The sequence below is a fragment of the Heliangelus exortis genome, chromosome 7 (genome assembly GCF_036169615.1).
Source record: "Heliangelus exortis chromosome 7, bHelExo1.hap1, whole genome shotgun sequence".
Classification (NCBI taxonomy): domain Eukaryota; kingdom Metazoa; phylum Chordata; class Aves; order Apodiformes; family Trochilidae; genus Heliangelus; species Heliangelus exortis.
This window is the reverse complement of record NC_092428.1, coordinates 20,822,468-20,841,892: the sequence shown is the minus strand read 5'-3', so window position 1 is coordinate 20,841,892 and position 19,425 is coordinate 20,822,468. Positions and strand designations below refer to the sequence as shown.

General features: G+C 41.1%; 1 protein-coding gene and 1 long non-coding RNA gene across 2 annotated transcripts; one reads left to right on the top strand and one right to left on the bottom strand.

The window, feature by feature from the left end:
* The first annotated feature begins 44 nt into the window (after window positions 1-44).
* LOC139798502 (uncharacterized) lies at window positions 45-8,121 on the top strand. The gene is made up of 3 exons (XR_011726838.1): window positions 45-118; window positions 384-615; window positions 7,994-8,121. It is a non-coding gene; the product is annotated as an uncharacterized lncRNA (long non-coding RNA).
* Window positions 5,703-13,450, bottom strand: GPRIN2 (G protein regulated inducer of neurite outgrowth 2). Its single transcript, XM_071749274.1, has 2 exons — window positions 13,245-13,450; window positions 5,703-9,720 (listed from the first exon to the last, which is right to left on the bottom strand). The coding sequence occupies exons 1-2, from the start codon at window positions 13,292-13,294 to the stop codon at window positions 7,899-7,901; spliced, it is 1,872 nt and encodes a 623-aa protein (XP_071605375.1). The 5' UTR covers window positions 13,295-13,450; the 3' UTR covers window positions 5,703-7,898.
* Window positions 13,451-19,425: the final 5,975 nt, after the last annotated feature.

The following is a 19,425-nucleotide window of genomic DNA, read 5'->3' as shown; positions in this document are numbered from 1 at the left end:
TTACTATTCTTATATTTTTATGTTTATTATTATGTATGTTTATGTTTATTTATGTACTACTTCATCATGTATGCAGTGAAGTCAGGGGGACTCCCATACCCTGTGCACAGACCCCTTGGTAAGCATATACCCAAACATTCAGGTATTTGCCAGCACAGCATCTTTTGTGTGACAGATGCCCTCATAGTGGGTTTCCTAAGGGTCATACATGTGCTCCAAACCAAACCCAGGGCTACAGTCATTTTAATCCTCAGCCATTTTTTTTTCTGCTCTTTTGTTTGTTTGTTTTCATGTTCACTTTTCCCTACTGAAACCCTCCAAAGCTTCAGCTCTTAGGTACATCCCAAGCAGCAACTGCTTCATGTACACATATTCTTTTGCAGAAACAGAAGATTCCTTGATGGCCAAAAATTAAATATCTTCCCACCCAGCACTGCCAGGAGGGATATGAAGGGCTGCAAAAAAGAGCTGCACGACCTTCTGCCCGTGGCCTCAGGTGATGCCAATCAATCAGCTGATAAGGGGGCGGCACTCAGCACTGCCGAGAGGGAGAGAAAGGGCTGCGAAGAGGAACGTGGCTATGATTCTACCGAGGTTAAAGCACTCTCAGTTCAGGTATGGTAAAGCACTGCACCTCACACGTGCTTCACAAATGACACGAATGCCCCTGTATATTTCATGAGTTTAAATAGATTTAAATACATCTTGTTTGAAAACGATGCTGCTTAAAAATGTTAAAGCATGTTGTTTAAACAGGTTTAAACAACAGCAGGAATGGCCCCCAATAGCTACACAAAAATGTGCCAACAACACAGTGTTGTTTGTCAGTAAGTGTGCTACTAACTTCATCAGCAATCTTCTCCAGGGGAGTGATATTCATGTCACCTAAAAATGGTCATAAAAGGCTGTGCACACCTGTGCACTTGCCAAGGCCAGGAGTGTGAGTTTGCTTCAGTGCCTGGCATGATTCTTTGCCACAGTTTGCTGGCCAGGCTACAATACACTCACAGCACTCACAATAAACAAAGTCACATCCCAAGAGTAGCTCATTGATCCTAGACTTGGTGGTTCTCACAACTTGAAGTATTTTGGAAGAAGATAAATATTAAACATATGTCACGTTCCACATACACTACAGTCATTTAATAACTGCCTGGCACAACTGGGATGTTGAAAGTTCTGTGAATTTGAGAAATCAGAACATCAGTGGAAAAGTTTCTCATGGAAGTATGGAGCTCACTGCTAAAAATTCAGAGACCTGTGGTTTCCTGAAGATCTGAGCTTGGGAGGTGAAGCTCCCATGCCTGTCAGCCTGCAAGTAGCAGGCTTTTGGGACAGGGCTGCCACTTGGAATTTGGCTGCTTGGAGGATAGCACAAGTTGCAGGATAGTGGAGAGAATTATTATTAATTAACTGGGGATGAAGTTCATTTTGACCCATTTTCAAAACATTATCTCAAAAAAGCCTAGTTATTCTCAGGGATTCTGCATTTTATTAGAAAACAAAGGAACAGCACTTGACCTTGCACAATATATTTCTCCAGATTGTTCATTACCTCCTGCTTGTTGCAACAGGATTGAGGAAATAAACTATGTGAGGTTCTTATTAATCATCTCTGGCAAAAGACAGTTGGGTTGTGTCTGGCATGGGGTAGGAGCCTCCAAACTCTCTATCCCCAGTAGAGACAAGTATTTAATTATGTATAGAGGCATATAATGCCCTCATGTTCCATTTTTCTGAGAGAAATATTAAAAAACTTAAATAAGAACCTAATGAGGAAAAAATGCTTGGGGAAGACTCAGACCCAGTGACCCATGGGGACGCTGGGCCCCATCATGAACACTTGTTCATTTGAACACAAGGGAAGGGCCTCCAGGACAAAACCACAGGAGATCCATGTCTCCACTTACTGCATCCCCAGGCAAGGTCTTGGCATCAGCATTGAAGGGCTCTCACTAGCAGGGAGGGAGGCATGTAAAGAGCACATAATTTCAAATAATTTTAACTAACCTGAAACTGTTTTTATAAAGCTTCAGTCTACTTCCAAAAACTTAATCACAAACACATTCAAGCTGCAATAAAACCAGTCACTAAACACTGTGAACTTCTTTTCCCCCATATACATATACACACACATATATATACACACATATATATGTCTATATATACATATACACATATGTATTTTCCCCATATACACATACTCCAGTCAGACTGGAGCAGGAAAGGACTCTGGGAGCAGGCTTAAAGCACAGAGGTTTCTTTATCTGACAGCTATGCTGGATTATGGCTCTAGGGATTGTGCTCATTTAAGTGGACAAGTGGGTTGTTGAACAACAGGCACCACACAATCAAAGCAGGTCTCTTCTGCTTTCTGAGAATTGATTGTCTCATTTTTTTTTCAAGATCCTTTTTAAGAAAGCAGCTATAGCAGCATGACCCTAAATTAACCCCTAATTCTATTGTTAGAGTAAGGCTGATGGTGAAAAAAACCTGTAATTTTTAACAAACACAGATCACTGTGAAAATGAGGAAGAAATTACAACGTAACACATCACACAATGAATTCAAGCCTGGATTGTTCTGTGAGCTTCATGCACTGTGAAGAGCTGCCCGTCAGCAACTGTGCACTAGAAAGCACAAACAAAAGGGATCTTTTGGCAAGGTCCAGTACACAGGAAGCTGTGACCCCATCTCTGCTTTATGGTAAAAATTGTAGGAGGTGACCAGGGACCAGAAAATGCAGGGGAGGAAGAGCAGGTAGGGACTGCATTGCTGTGTGCCAGATGCTCAGCACCAGGTGGAGCTCAGCGATGGAATCTTCACCAGCAGGATTTCACCAAAGCTCTTGACCCAGATTCCTCGTGTTACACCACCTTCATCACCACGGGGGACAAAAATCTCTCCTTCATTCCAGCACTGAGCCACCAGCAACAGCGTTGTTGCTGGAGTTGTCTTTTCTGTAGAGCAGGAGCTGGCTGAAACAGGGGGGAGGGCTGCAGTGTCATTTCCTTGCTTGTTTCCCCCCTTTGTTTTCTGAGCTTCCTTCACATTTCATCTGAGTGGCATAGCCCATAGTATATTGAAAGCCTGATAATAAGATAGATGACATCTGTTTAGGTCACAGAAAGGATTAATGCTTCTAAAGACTTACATGCTAGAGCTTAGTACTCTGCTATCTGTACACATTGGCCTTTGCACATGTTATGGCTGTCAGCTGAAGATCCAGAGAAAGATGGAAGCCAGGCATCCAAGTGACCATGGCAAAGGAGAGGCACCATTCCCTTCACTGCTGCAGCCCAGCAGTAACCAACCATGTGCTTAAAGTTGTGAAAGAGCTCCAGGAGGATGAAATTAGTCCACAGCAGTAGTTTTGCCTGGGGCAGGGGTGCTGCCTCACAGAAAAAGGATATGCTCATTCCAGCTTGCAGATGGGAAATAGGAGCACACCGTTTTCTACACTGGAAAGATTTTTTGGCTGCAAGTTTCTTTTTGAGTGAGAAAAGGAAAAAAATTCTCACTAATCCACACATGGCCCACAAAGGTTACTTATCTTGTCCCCTCAATAAGCCATGTGGCTCTGTAGAGCTGCCCCCTGTGAAAGGGCAGGGGAGTGGGATGCCCTTGCACAGCAACATCCCAGCAGCTCCCTGCCTCAGCAGGCACTCCCGCTCCTGGGGAGATTTTGATTGAACACAAGAGGAAAATTTTCACTTTGAGGACAGTCAGACATTGGAATGGTCTCCCAGGGGAAGTAGTAGGTTCCCTCACTTTGGAAAGTTTAAAGTCTCAGCTCGATGGGATGCTGAGACTTCTCATATAAACAATAATATTAGAAGGGTTGGACTGGATGATCCTTGAGGTCCCTTCCAACCTGACATTCTTTGATTCTGTGACTGGCAGACACCAGCAGCCCAGGGCTCTGCACTCACAGGCATTGGATTCTCCTTATGTGCAGAGGGTCAGCTGGATCTTGTGACCTGTGTAAATAACCAGGCTTTGGAAAGAAACTCATTAGGCACTTTGGGGTACTCACTTCAGCTACACAGGTCTGAATGGAAGTAAAAGAAATAAAACTTAGAAACCAAAACTTCCATCACTCCTAGAGTCCTAAAGTCCCCTGAAAGTGACTGACCCAGCAAGTCCCACCATGTTATTTAACTGGTATCATAGAAGTTGATTACAATTATTTATTTCCAACTCATAAAACTAAATGCTGCCTCCTTCTCTCTTGCCAATTAACAGTATTACTTAGCACTAATAGACTGCTTTCATTTCAAGGGGCTTAGGAAGACAAATTAATCACCTCAACTTGTCTGAAAGGAACAGATGGTAATGAAGTATTAGCACTGCAATTTCACAGTTGGAAAGGCTCCTGAGAGAGGGGGCTAACAGTGTCGGGAGGTCAACTTAGCCCTGCTTTCTGTCTGGAGCTGGGATTCCTGGCTCTTGTCTCTGCACTGAGATTCTGCTTTATCCCAACATCACCCCACATTGCTTTTCCTAAGCAGAACTACATGGTGTTTTCTATTCCACTTTTAACAGGAAGGAACATTCTGCCAGAAGGCCTCTTACTTCAGCACCTCTTCAGACAGGTCATTGCTGCTGTGGATTTAAAAGACTAAATGCCTAGCCAATCATGCAATTAGTTTAGCTTGCCATTATTTCTTACTCTCTGTAACCAGAGAAGCGATCAAGAAGAAATACATTGCCTGGTCTGTACAGTGGAGATGCTTTTTTCCCCTGAAACATCTTTGGTTACAGTTGGGCCCACAACAGCTGATTGTATTTTCCTCCCCCCTCGCTCCCAATCAGAGTGAAAATGGTTAAGTGCCCCCTCCCCACCTGACCCCAGCAGTTAAGCAACCTGTCACAAACACAACTCCAGGAGACCGTTTCTCAGAACAAACTGATATTTTCCAGGAGAACAAACAAATAAATATGCTTATTTTAAAACTACCTGATATGACATTGACTATGCAGGGTTGTTTAGGTTTTTTGCTTGTTTGTTTTTTAAGAACTTAATCATGGAAGGTTTTTACTCAAAACAGTGAGAGAACATCCTCTATTCCAGTATTATCCCAGCAACCAAAGATTACCTGCAATTACAACTGTAATGTTAATAAAGTCAGTGCCAAGTGTCCACGAGGTTTTGGCCTCTCCTCCAGGAATGGTAACAGTAAATATGGTGATACATCCCCTTTGTTCCTACAGAAAGACAACAATTCAGAGTGCAATTATTCTTTTTTGCAGAGCTATTTTGTCATTGTACTGGTACCAGTTTCACTTCCCTTCAGTTTGTGCTGAACCACTGACCTAACCCTCTCAGCTCATTGCCCATCACACAGCCATCAAGCAACATATACAGTTCAGTACCTGTAGAGCATCAAGGGGTGACATAATATAAGCAAAATACTGCATTACCAGCTGGCTGTCCCCATTTTCCAAGGGAAAGAAGGAGCACTGAGGCAAAGGGACCAAGTTTCCAGTGTGCCAGTGGAGCCCTCACTATGAATTTGTGGGAAAGGCAACCCCAATTTGATGATCTGTAAAAGGCACCTCAAGCATACAGGCTGGGGAGCAGAGGCAAAGTGATGCAATGCAAACTGGTTTTCAAATGGACTCAAGAAAATAACACACCCTGATTCCATCCTAGCTTGACAAGCATCTGTGCTACACATCAACCCACTCAGCTATAAAACTAGTATAAGCTCTCCTTCTACTTTATTTATATTTAAAAGTACAATGAAATGGATTTGGATTTTCTTAAGTTAGAAAACATTAAAAAACAGAGATAGTATTTTCACATTTACAAAAGTAATACATGAACAGAGCACTAATATGAAGAATACTTAGTATACAACCTGGCTGTATTTACTTTAAAAAAAAAATAAATCAAACCCAAATGCACATGAATCCAAATTAACTTTTTAAAGAGGTATCCATCATACATATGAAACAAGTTATTTTACCTGTATTGCTAATATTCAGAATGGTATTTTGTTTGGGTTCCTCTCCCTCTTAAATCTCCATTAATATGAGTTGTATTTTAGTCCTTTCCAAAAGTATAGAAAATTCTCAAACACAAACACTACTTTTGTTACCAACAATGACTCCAGTTAGTGTTCTAAAGACTCACAATCCCAGTAGCAAGTACCTGGTTTTCTTGATAAGAAAATCATTGGTGTGATTTGTTTGCAATTTATTTTTCTCATCCACAAATGATAAACAGTATTTAGTGCTGTAATAGCAAATATATCAATGCATAAACCATAGGCAAACCACACTAGAGATGTATGAAATTCAGGAGCTGTACCAGCTCAGATTCAAAGCACTCAAGGGACGTTGCATTAGTGTTCCAGTCCCTTCTGCAAATCATTTATTTCTGACCAGTTTGATACTGATCCTATTTTATCATCTTCCTAGCATTTCATTACAAAATATCCCAGCTCACAGGTCCCATATTTAAGGATTTTCTAAATGAAATTTTAAAGCTGTCCTAAGCATCAGGGCTCTTTCCATGCACATATGTCAGATGAACATTACATAGACAGCCCTGTTAACTTACAGGAACAAAACCCAAACCAAAACCACAGAAGTACAGCCACACACATTTGAAGACAGTAAGTTCTCTGACATTGCAAATTTTCTTTTGAGACAGAAATTATGTTCCCTGTCTCACTTCATCAAAAAATATTGCACATTCCTGGTTTCCTGAAGAATCTTTGACATTGACCAAAGGCTGTAGGAGACACTGGAAATAATAGGTCTCAGCTTCCTTGACAAACCTTTTACTTAAACCACAGCTGCATTACAGTATCATAAAAGCCTTCTCATTGGGAAATAATTTGCCAAGTTGCATTTGGGAGAAAATAAATCTTTAAGCTGCCCATATGACAGAGGCACTGAGGACAACCAACCTTAGAGCTGTAGCTTGGAGAAGACACAAAGTCTCCCTTTCCGTAGATGCTTGAGGTCAGACCAGAGAGGGAAAACCAGAGGAGCAAAGGTTACATGCAAAATGTCTTTATGCAACAACAAAATAACCATTGTTCAGGATAGACACACGAAAAAGGAACTAGCTGGAAATTACTTTTAATATAAGCAAAACAAAACTGCTCATGAGTTGCTGGGTATGAGTGTGACACACTAATCTGAACAGCTTTTGTTCACCTTACAAGTCATCTTTGGTAGTACTGTACATTAGTGTCAATCACTTGGCAAACACCAGTTCTGGATACTTACAATGGAATTCATTGTAACTACAAACTATTTTGAAAGGTGCAGAAGCATCTTCCAACTGTACATCAGCTGGGAAGAGTACAGACTAGCAATACCAAAATTGTTTCCTAGAGTTACGTAGCAACAATTACAATTCTTTGTCATATAGCATTACACTGGTTTGTCATTTTGTCAACAATTAAAGTGGGCTCACAGTCAATATTCCTAGAAACAGCAAAGTAGCTCCCAGAGCAATTTAAGAGAGTAAGATTGAAAGCTAACAACTTTGATTAAAGCATCATTTTCCAACTTTGTTTTCTAACCTTAAATTATTAAAATACAGAAAAAGTCACCAGTATTTTAAAAAATGCATCATTTAGAAAAGTCTCATTCCTTACAATATGACTTAAAACTAATATAGAAGTATAGAAGAATAAAACATTGCTACATAAATACAGTCAAGAGCATTCATATGGTAGGTTGGAGGTATGACCTTATATCCTTTGTTTCATGGCCTAACCACAGCTTTTTCCTTGCTTTAATGTGAATTTCATGGTCATTGAACTTTTCCACTTATCCTGAAGTGCATTGTCTGCACGTACTGTGTTAAAACTTTAGAGTTAACATTTATTTACATTTTAAAAACAGCAAAGCTGTCCCATGTCCTACATCTGTGTTCACTCCACTGCAGTACTGGAACGAGCACAACAACTTGGATATCTCAGGGAATGCATCATTGTTCTGAAGGGCTTTTTCTTCTCTGTTTTATCAGAAGGTGGCTCCTCGTTACTTTTCTCAGGCAGCTGAGCAGGCTCTGTCTGGAACTGTTCTATTTGAATCTCAAGGTGTTTTTGAATGGCTAATCCAAGGACTTCTGGATCCACAGATGCCCCATACACTTCCCACGTCATTCCTGCATTATCCCATCTCACCTCACGTACTGGAGTTTTGGGGCCCTCCAAGTCTTGCTCCAGACTCACCTCTGGGAACACATGTGAGTGACCTTCAGCTGCAGCTGCTGGGCTTGTTGCCACAGACTTGCATTCCATGATTGGAAGAGTTTGTACCTCAGCATCTCTACGCTCCAGAGCTTGCAGCCCTTTGGTTAAATCATTCATAGAGGTCATAGTCCACATGTCTTTGGTTGTCATTACCATGTCTGCACCTTGCTGGCTGCTAAAGGCAAGGCAAGTGGCCTTTTTTTCTGGAGGAGTTCTCTTCTGCTGAGCGCAGTGCTGAGCATGTTGTGGTTGTTCTCTGGGAATGCTACAGCACTTCAGGACTCTCTTGGCATCCAGACCTGATTCACTTACTGAAGACACCAGTTTAGGATATGACAGAATGTCTGAAGTGGAAAAGGAATGACCATAGCCAGGTGCTGCCTGCTCTTTTCCTGACTCACTAACTGAGCACACCAACTGTGGAACGAGCTGTATAGATGGTATGGGCAAAGAATGGCAGTAAGCAGGGATGGTGGCATCTACTTTCATACAAGGGTCCTGCCTGACATCACAGGGCCCTGCAGAATTGTTATGAACTGTCATCAACATGGGGGAGTATGCAGAGTTTGGAATATCACTGTAAATGAGACCACCATGAATAATCCCAGTGGCTTGACTGAGCACTGTCCTGTTTGAGAAGCCATTTCCAGGCATGTGGGGTCCTAGAACAGCGTTGTGAAATGTTCCAGGATCTGTGTAAACAGTGGTATTACGTGGAATACCACCACTGTCAAAGCTATTTGTGGGTACTTTTTGGTCTCTAGGTAGAGCTGGAATATGAGTCACAATGTTTTGATAGTGACAAGTATTTGCATTTATTTCTGGTCCATATTTCTGTGTTTGGAAACACATCCCAGCCACTGATGGACCATATCTGCAGCTGGGAGAGTTTAGGCTGGAGTGAGCAGCACTGGTTTCTGTGTGAGTGACATAATTCTGCTGTTTGCAACTGCAAGTTAGGTCTGAGTGTCCTTTCTGAAGTCCAGCAGCTCCTGGCTCTTCCATCTCACACACACTTTGCTGATGTTCAACGCAGGCTGAAGAAACATTCTCGACAGTGCTGCTCTTTACACACATCTTCATGTCTCCCACTCCCCAGGATGATGGGGTCTGTTCAGCAATAGGGAAATGGTTTGTACTCTTAGTTCTGCTCTGTGAATCATCATTGGCTGACTGATTGCTCATGGTTTGAACAGGTGATCCAAACCCCATCATGCCAGGCTGTGAGGGGGACCCTCCGGTGCTTGGCACACTCCTGGCATCACTCTGGTTTCCCACCATATGGCATATGGCACTACTGTGACTTTTCTTCAGCTCCTGTTTGTTGCTTTGCCTTCCATGTAAACTTGATAGCCCAGTACAGGCCAGGTTTGAAGAGCTCTTTGACAGGGGGTGACTGTTGATATTCAAGAGACCATCACAAGCAGAATCTAGTGCATCCTGGTAGGAATGGGTGTGGAGCTTGTGGTGGTCATCTGACATGGCAAAAAAGAGAGATCTGCAAGAAAGGGTGGAGAAAAAAAAGCAACTTCAGAAGCAAATAAATGCACTGGAAACTATGATCTCCATTGACTTTCTGCCTGGACTTCTTGCTTTTCACAGTTCACAAATATATTCTAAAAACCACTGCACTGCAGTCTCTGTCTACTCAGACTGGTCATTTTCAGTTTCCTCAAAGGGTTTTTCTCTGAATTAGATTCAGGATTTGTTGAAATGTTAGGGTTTTTCCATTTATTAAAACACAAAGGGAAAAAAAAATTATTCTTGGTTTCTACCTTTTAACAATAACAATCTCAACATCACCAAGTATCATCTCCCCTGAATGTAACGGACCCATTTTTTGGGACATCCAGAGATGTCACACAACTTAACCAAAATCTGAGGCACTTTTAACATGATATCTTTTCAGCACAAGTTCATTAAGTCAGTGGTGTTAACTGTATTGTCAAAACAAAAATCTGGTTGGGTTTTAGTCTTTTGACAGAGCCATTTCCAAAGTCACCCAGTCACAGCCAGAGCTTTCAAACCTTAGCAAAGCCTCAACAACCAAAGTTCTCTTTTTCCCCTTTACCCTTCCTAATAGTTTTTTTTTTACCCTTCCTTTAGATTTAATTTCACAAGAAGATCACTATCTTAGTCAACTGTTTCCCCAGAGTCCACACATACAGTAGATGTGGACAAACCTGTTTTCATCCCCTGTGACAGAGGAGACAAGACATGAGACTCAAGGAAATGAGCTCTGCCAGGGCTGTGTGGAGTCAGTGCCAGTATTCCCAGAACAAGTAACACTGGGGCAAAAAATACCCAGCTGGTCCACAACAGGCTTAGTGGGCTTTCTAGCTTGTGCTGACATGATAGGAGGCAGCATCAAAAGAGGGATGCAGTGAAGAGCTGGAGGTGAAAATCCCCTGGGAACCACTGAGCTGGGTGGAAAGCTCAGCATCTCAGCACATGGTCCACTGAACATGCTTCAGTGCATGGTTTGGGCTTCTAGTGCCAATCAGCTTTGGGAATCCACAAATACACAGTGGCTGTGGAGGGAACATACTCACTGTACCAGAAGCAGGGTAAAAACAAATCAAGAAAATCTTTGATTAAAGTATTGTTGTTCTTCTGTCTTTTCTGAAGTGTACTCTGTCACTTCTTTTGTTAGAAAACACTTGCTTCTACTGGCTGGTACAGTGTCCTGCATGTTGTTAACATTTATGTGAGCACTTCCACATGTAAGAGAAGATGTAATTGAAGATTTTGAATCTCTCTTAGTGATCAGTTTTTGTTGACCAAATCAAATCTTCCAAGGATTGACTACACACACGCCCTTGGTGTCACAGAGGTCTTCCAACATTTGTATAACGAAGTTATTGTAATGCACTTACATATCTATATCTATCTACACAAATACATATGAATATATCTCTTCCCTAAAAGAACCCATTCTGTTGAACAGAAAAATGTAGAATATTTACTAATTGCTTTCAGGTGAAGTACTACTGGATATTTTGTTGTGTAGGAGTATAGCAGAAGTTCTTGTTTTAAAGAACTTTCCCTCAGATGCACTCCATACACTCTGCCTCCATAGCAGGACTTCTATAGAAACCTTCACTATTTCTTGTAAACTGTTTTGCTGAAATAAAAAATCTGTGTGTGGAACCAGAAAGGTACATATGGGAAACAACAGCACTCTGTAAGTGTAACAGGAAAGTTCAGGTATAACACCAGGAGAGCAGTGGCTGCAAGGGCTCATGTTCAAACCTCTCTGTGAAAAGCTTTGAATACGTGATCCTTTTAATATGACATATGCAGACTCAAAGAATCATCTACCAACATAACTGATAAAGAGAATGTCTTTTGCTCCATCCACAAACCAAGAGCTTTCCTGCTGATCCAGACTGCTATCAGTGCTTGTCTTCTTTGTTAGCTCTGGCAAGCTCATAGTTCAGGTTGCAATTTTCCCACCACCTAAATACACTTGCATTGGCTGCTTTCCATAATGAAATTAAATTGAGCAAGACAACATTAAAAAAATAACAATATTTGCAATCCTTTCTTTGATAATCTTCTCATTGTGGGCTGTGTTGTAGGGGCTTGCAATCAGCAACAATATCTTCTAGCATTAGGATTTACTCCAATTTGGACTGTTTGCAGAAAAAAAGGCAGTTTTCCCTCATCCATACAGGTTGGTTCAGTTAGAAGCTAAACTCTATATTATAGACTCCACGTGCATCAAAGCCTCCTCTGTATGCAGAGGCCACGCAGCCCCCCTGGCCTGTGGGACTTCACTATCTGGTGGCATCTAAGGACAACACAAAAGCATATTTTCTTCCAGGAACAAAATTCCAAATTTCTGGGTTAGAGGCACTGCTGGATGCAGTTGCAGTCAAAAGCAACCACTTCTTGACAGCCTGGCCATCAGTGTATTTCTGCATTTTTTTTCAAAAGCCCTCAGAAAATCTCACTCAACACTTAGAAAAGAAGCAAAAACTGTTTGAAAGTGACAGATTTAAAGCACTTCACCCATCTCCTCCAGCATGCACTGCAGCCACTCACACATGAGGGTATAGCCTGCCACAGAGTTCAAAGGAGTCAATAGGATTAAACACCAGAGCATAGCTCTGCAAGGTGAAGACCTTACATTTAATCTCTTTAGAAGATAACACCTGCGAAGGCTCCCTCACACACTGGGGTGAAACAACATTTACTAATGGAAATCCTCTATCACAAATATTGAGTCTCAGGTGACTGGCAGCTTCCAGCATGTCCTGTAAGAGATGATACAAGGCTGTGCAAACTTTGAGGAGCTCTCTCACAAAGTTTACAAGGTTCATATACGTATATATACACAGATAGCAAAGCCTCTGTTTGCTTTCTTTACGTAGCAGAAACCTCTGTACCTGGAAGAAGTGAAGCAATTTTGAGATGGATTTATCACCTGAATGTGAAGGAACAGAGTCCATGTCTATCGACAGGACTGAAAACAACACCCAGTGTGATGTTTGCAATGAAACCTTCAAAGAGAACTCTGAAGAGATTTATTTTTGCCCTGCCCCCACCTAAGGCTCCAGCTGACATCAAGACCAAACACAGGCCTAGGCTACATATATTACATGTGTACAAATATATATATAATGCTGTAACCAGCAACTATCAACAGCATTTAAACAACACTGTTCAGGAAGAGTGGTGTTCCATGCTAGCACAATCATAACAATTATCCTATGTCTTTGAGACCTTAAAAATAATGGGAACAATTACCAGTTAAGTAAAACAGCAAGCATCTCACCTGATACTTTAGGATGGGGAAAAAAAGGGGTTAAAAAGAAAACAAGCCCCATTTAAATGAATCAGCTTCCTTTAGAATAATGCACTTTCCTATTGTGTTGAAATCCAAAGTTCATTTCCCCAGATGACCTGGAGATTTCCCCATTTATAGGCCACCTATTGCTTTGCTCCATCATTCCCTGGTTCTTTTCCCCACTCTGGAAAGACTTACAAGCCCTTACCCAACCACCAAATTTCGCCCACCTGACAGAGGCAGTGCCCAGAGCCAAACTGGTGCAGGTGGAGCTCTGCATGGAGGGTGACTGCTGCAGAATTGATCCAAGTCTGGCAAACCCAGCCTCTCCTCACCTGCTGCATCCAAGTGTTGCCACAGCTTTTCACAGGAGCAGAGGGCATGCCACAAACCATGTCACCTTCTGACCCTAATTGACACTGGTCACCAATACCAGTGCAGGGATGAAACAGAAAACTTCTCCTCTTTGCAGAAACACAAGCTCAGAGCAATCCTGCACAAGTGGTGCCCTTTTTCCTAAGGCTCTGGCAATGGCATGCAGTCCTCCTGCACCTTCCCAAACTCTGCATTTCCCAGCTGATTCCTCAGGGTATGCCAGAATTCTTATATGTAATGTACATCCCTGTGGAAGTGACACTCACTAGAGAACACCCAAGCAGGTAAACTCAAATGGAGGTGCTGGACTTCCTACACGAGCTCCTACAGACAATATCCACCTGGTGACTTCTGAGAAGGGGCAGGAAGGAGGAGAGTCTGGATGGGAATACCAGTGCTTATACCAGGGAGTGGCTGGGGACAGGCACAGAGAATGGTGTGACAAACTTAAAAACCAAAACAAAAAACCAAAAAACCCACAAACACAACAAAAAACAACCCACAAAACGTGGGACTTCTCCACTATAATTTCACAGACATGCACTGTTATTGCATTTTCTGAAGCAACTACTCAGGAAAGTATCACCCACATGAAACATGTGTATAAACACTGCTCAGTGGGTGCTCAGGGATGTGAAACAACTGTGCAGATATTGGGTGAAGACTACTTTGCTTAGCTTTGCTATCTAAAAATTAAATACATAATTTATAGCAAAATAATTTTATTCAAAAATACTGATTATAGATTCTGAGTTGATCTTAGAGATTTCCATTTGGAAATTCACCTGAATACACAAACAGGAAAGTATGAACTTTGAGGCAGATGCCCTGCTATGAATATATAGAAAATTGTTAGACAAGTGGAGAAAGGATTAGGATAAAAATGGAATTAACATCCACTATTTTTGGCCTAGCTTCAGATAGCTTATGAGGGGATATAGGCTGCTTTCATTAATTCCACTGAATCACTTTAAAGCAACAAATGTGTATTTTGCTGTGACTTATGATTAAAGTTGCGACCCATTTAGTGCAGCAGTATGCTTAGTGTCAGGATATAAAATATAATGTATGTTATCAATTGAAAGAAATTCACTGGTAAATTAACTATTATTCCAAAATTCTTCAATATTTTTATACTGCATTAATGTCATTACAATTTTGACAACAAACACAAGTGGAAACAAAGTAGAATAAATCCTTAGTATCACATCAATAAAGAGAACAAGCTTTCATGTAATACAAAATACTACATTTGATATTCCAGCATGACAATATTTAGCTCCTGCATTACCTATTTGCTAGTAATTACTTTCCTCCCTGCATTGGCAGGCTTCACAGGAGTGATGGGATGAACAAAACATCCACAAAAAAATAGTCACAGTTATCATAATGAGGATTATAACATGGGATAGCAACATCAGATGATGTGTTAATAACAAAAGAAATCCAGCCACGTTTGCATTTTCTCCAACAAGCAAAGAAAGAAACTACAAAAATGCCAGAAGAGGAGCTTACCTGCTGGATTGTTTTTCCCAGGACAGGACTATTTTATCTGAGTACTGTCTTGAGCAAAAAACTGCACCACAATTTAGCAAGTTGTATCACATTGACAATGTTCTTTTGTAAGTATTCTTACTACAGTAACTAAACATATTGTGGTGCAGTATGAATTTCCTAACAAATTAAATTCAATTAGTTGCAGAATTGAGAAAAGACAAAGAAGAATTTAATTTACAATTTAATACAATTCACTAGAAAAGCTCATGCAATTCCAGAGGCTCATTTGTCTAAATTTTCCAAGGTTTACTTGTGCTCTATATAGCTATGATGGTCAACCCACACATCAGTAAGACTTGTAATAGTGACTACAGGCTATTGTTCACTTTCCTAAACAGAATTATTTTTTTATTTCATACATTTCATTTTGTGCTTTCAAAACCAGCACCTGACTGCAAAATAAATTATAAAATCAGGGGTGAGACCATTAATATTCAAGTGTGTGATTTGGAAGAGTTAAGTGATCTGATCAATGCCAACAGTTTTGGATGATGCCAAATGATGGCAATGATGCCAATGATCTTTTCAGATACTGCCCAGCACTCTCTGGGGTGAGCATGAGCACCTTTTGAAAAGCCATGAAGCCTTGGGGGATTGCAAGGTCTTTGCCCAGAATTCAGTCCTTCATTTGCATCATTCTGGCCCCACTGTGCATCAGCACTTCTTAACCCCTGCAATAATCAGCTTCATAAGACTCAAAAAGAACTTCTGCAACAGCACCAAACTCTACGACACACACACATGCATGTTTTCTACAAGGAGAAGAGTGTAATTTTAATTTACATTCAGGATTTACTTGAATAGAAGGCTGCTCTATGTGGGTTCTTATCTGTGTTTAATCTTATTACATACACCACAGTTATAAAACTGAAAAGGCAAAAGCAGTTTATGGTGAAAATGACAGAACTTCAATTATGACCTGAGGGGCAGCAGCCATAAGCACTACTGACACCTGCCTGAGACACAAGACAACACACAGAGAAGTAACTAAATTTATGCCTAACCAGCCAGGTTACCTTGGGTACCAGAAGCAATACAGCACATTCCCACTGTGTGCTCATCAGTCCTGGTATTTCAAGCAATGTGTCTTCCTTATTGGCACCTACATACATTTACCATGGCAAAGTGACAAAAAGGAACATCCTCCTAAAGTGATGATGATTTCTTTTAGAGCTGTACTCATTTGAGAGAGACTCATACAGCCAAAACTAAAAAAATCAAGAATGGTCATGTCTAAAAATTTGTCCAGCTTGGCCACATTGCTTGGGAACTTGGAAAAGGTAGGAAAGATCTGTTTTTTACTTGCACAAAGATTGACACAGTAGTATTAAGAGACATGATGGCCTCTAATTACACTCCCCTGAAATAGTTCATTAACAGTAATGACTAACATCTACTCTTGGGGTGGGGAGTCAAACCATTTGAAAAGCACTGGCAAAACAGCATTAGCCATGGTAAAAAGCTTAGTGATTCAAGTGTCTGAGAATGGGTTTTTGGATTTTTAATTATTATTGCACCTTGTGAGGCATAAGGGAAAGGAAGAAATAAAGGAGTTAAAATAAGGGAAAAGGTAGCACTCATCAGACAACTTCAAGAGCTGTCTCGAAATTCTGTAAACCCAACTACACTGATGCAATTAGATTAATACAGAATTGGGTTCAATTAGAATACAGAATCAGAATCAATTACTTAACCTTTAATCCAGCATCTTCCCTCAGGGCTTTCAGTTTCAGAGTAGCGTTGTAAATTAACTATGCCCTGCTCAGGTCAGTCTGCTAATACCCTCTTGTAAATATTTCAGGCTATCTTGTAACGTTTCCAAGTACCAGGCAGATCTACGAGACAAAATGATCTGGGCACCTACAGATCCTATCAGATGCAGACAACAGGCAAGTGCATCCTGTGTGTGTGAATGCAAGGGATTATTTTTAAGTTCAGTGTTGGTGAGTGTGGGGCATGTGATGGGGATCATAAGTCACTTGTAGGAAGAAGAGGACATTTGACAGGACAGTAAACATGAGAGCAGAAGAGTTACAACACAGCATTCAGAACAGCAAGAGCAGAGATTGTGTGTCTATTGTGTACACAGAAGCTGACTAGTCATAACTTTTATTTCTGTTTATTAAAATCACTTTGCCTGTCAGGCTTCCCTTGAAATTTCCAGCCCTGACTTTGTTTCTGCCAGCTGAATCTGAGCACACTGGTCAGGTATCTCTCCTCACTAATCAGCAAGAAGCTGAAAAGAGAGCCCTTTGTTACTGATATTAAGAACCTCAGCTATTTCCTTGTTTAGGACCCAAGGAGAGATCTCTTCCCCCAAAAGCTGAGGTTATCAAGTATAACCTGATTACAAATTACTTCACCAGGATTTAATAAAATAGTTGCCATATCAGAAAGTGAATAGATTCAAACAGTCACAGATACATCCACATCCAAGGCAGAATGACAAGGCCACTGTGTCCACAATCATTCCAATGGCTTAAGAAAAGTCATGCAAGAGGACAAGCATTTACTTTTAATAAGGAAACAAGGGCAGCCCACAGAGTTTGAGCCAGGAAAGGAGTGCTGGGAAGTTGAAACTGTAAAATGAAAAAGGCTAACATGAAAGTACCATGAGAGTACCAAGAGCATGAGACAGATGAACCAAAGGAAACTATTTTAATGAAATAGCAGCTGAATTCCCAGAAATAAGAATTCACATGGGCTGTAAATAAATTATTGGGAAAGCAGAGGGGTAAACTCTATTACAAAGGTGGCATGTGTTGGGATGTAGTCCTGCTGCCACCACATGACACTGTACAACTGTGTGTCCTCTTTGCCACCTTTCTTTATTTAAAAACCTTTCATCCTCCCATTCCTCCCATTCCTCCATGTACAGAGGCCTACCTCCACATGCATCTGCCCTACAATATACCTGAGGGAGCTAAAATACAATATAGTGTGTGGTCATACTTGATGCTCACTGTATTTGACAGCTCACTTTTAAAGCTTGGTTCTTCGGTCAGAAGACTTAAAAATTTTTCATTACAGCATTTTATAAGGAAAGGCTGAAATACCTGGGTTTGTAGATACCTGTAGAATTTTGTATAATACCTGTAGAAGACTGAGAGGGGATCTTATTAATGCTTATAAATATCTACAGGGCAGAGGTCAGGAGGATGGATCCAGACCCTTCTCAGTGGTGCCCAGCGACAGGATGAGGGGCAATGGGTACAAACTGGAACACAGGAAGTTCCATCTGAATATTAGGAAAACATTCTTTACTTTAAGGGTGACAGAGCACTGAACAGGCTGCCCACACAGGCTGTGGGCTCTCCTCTGCAGATATCAAAAACCTGCCTGGATGCAATGCTATGCTACCTGCTGTAGGTGAACGTGCTTTACCACAGGGGTTGGACTACATGATCTCCAGAGGTCCCTTCCAACTCCTGCCAAGCTGTGATTCTGTAAGCATCTTGGTATCATGATAATCAACTGCTTTCAGCAGCTGTGGCTTAAAAAAAAAATAATCAAATATCATGACAGCAGGCAACACTGATCTAGAACCATGCTTCAGCGAACAGTGCGTGCCTACATAAGTGGTACATTAATATAATTACCTCATGCAAAACAAAGCTGTTAATTCAGCTTCCAGGCTTATGCTGTTAAGAATTGCTGGTTACTGATATCCACTGGCAGAGAAAAACATTTAATAATTTCAGTAGAAACTTGTCTTAATGAATAAATTTTGCAATGAGCTATCTACATTTGGATTTATTTCAAATAGATGAAGGGTAGTGAACCTTTTCCCCTTCTCAGCAGACAATCACATCCTAATCCATCACATGGACCAATTTGGGGGGCAGGGTCAGGCATGTTCTAAGAGACTCATCCTTCTCAGAGCTCCCTTTTTGGATCCACTTTTCACTCGTGAAGAGACCATCCCCAAAGCAAACCCACTGATATGGAACTCTGCAAAAAACACATGGCCATAGCTTGCTCAGCAAGCCTCTATCCATAAGAGGCTCAATCCAGCAAACTGGTTGAATTCAGTTCCCTGCAAAGCATCACAAACTTAACCATATAGAACACCAAAGACCTGGCTAGGGTGTGCTTCCAATCTCACACATAGGGAATAGAGCTACACATGAATGCAATCTGTTTACAAGAGGCCAGCAGTCTGAACATATAACAAATTCCACCCAAACTGGCTAAGTGATTAAAATATCCACCTGCCAATTCATGTGTCTTAGGAAATACTCAAATAATCATCACTGCTGTTTGCTTGAAAGCTTAGCAACAGGTAGAGGGAAGCAAGGTACTTAGCTTGGCTTAGCCTCCTTGCCCCATGGATATCCTGGCTTTAACTTTAGACTTCAGCACTGTAGTTACTTTTTAATGTAAGGGCCACTGATGTAATATTCCACTCTGACAACTGACCATGCATCTGAGACTTAAAGCTCTGTCACACAATCTGTGCAGGTTGATGTAGTGTGCACG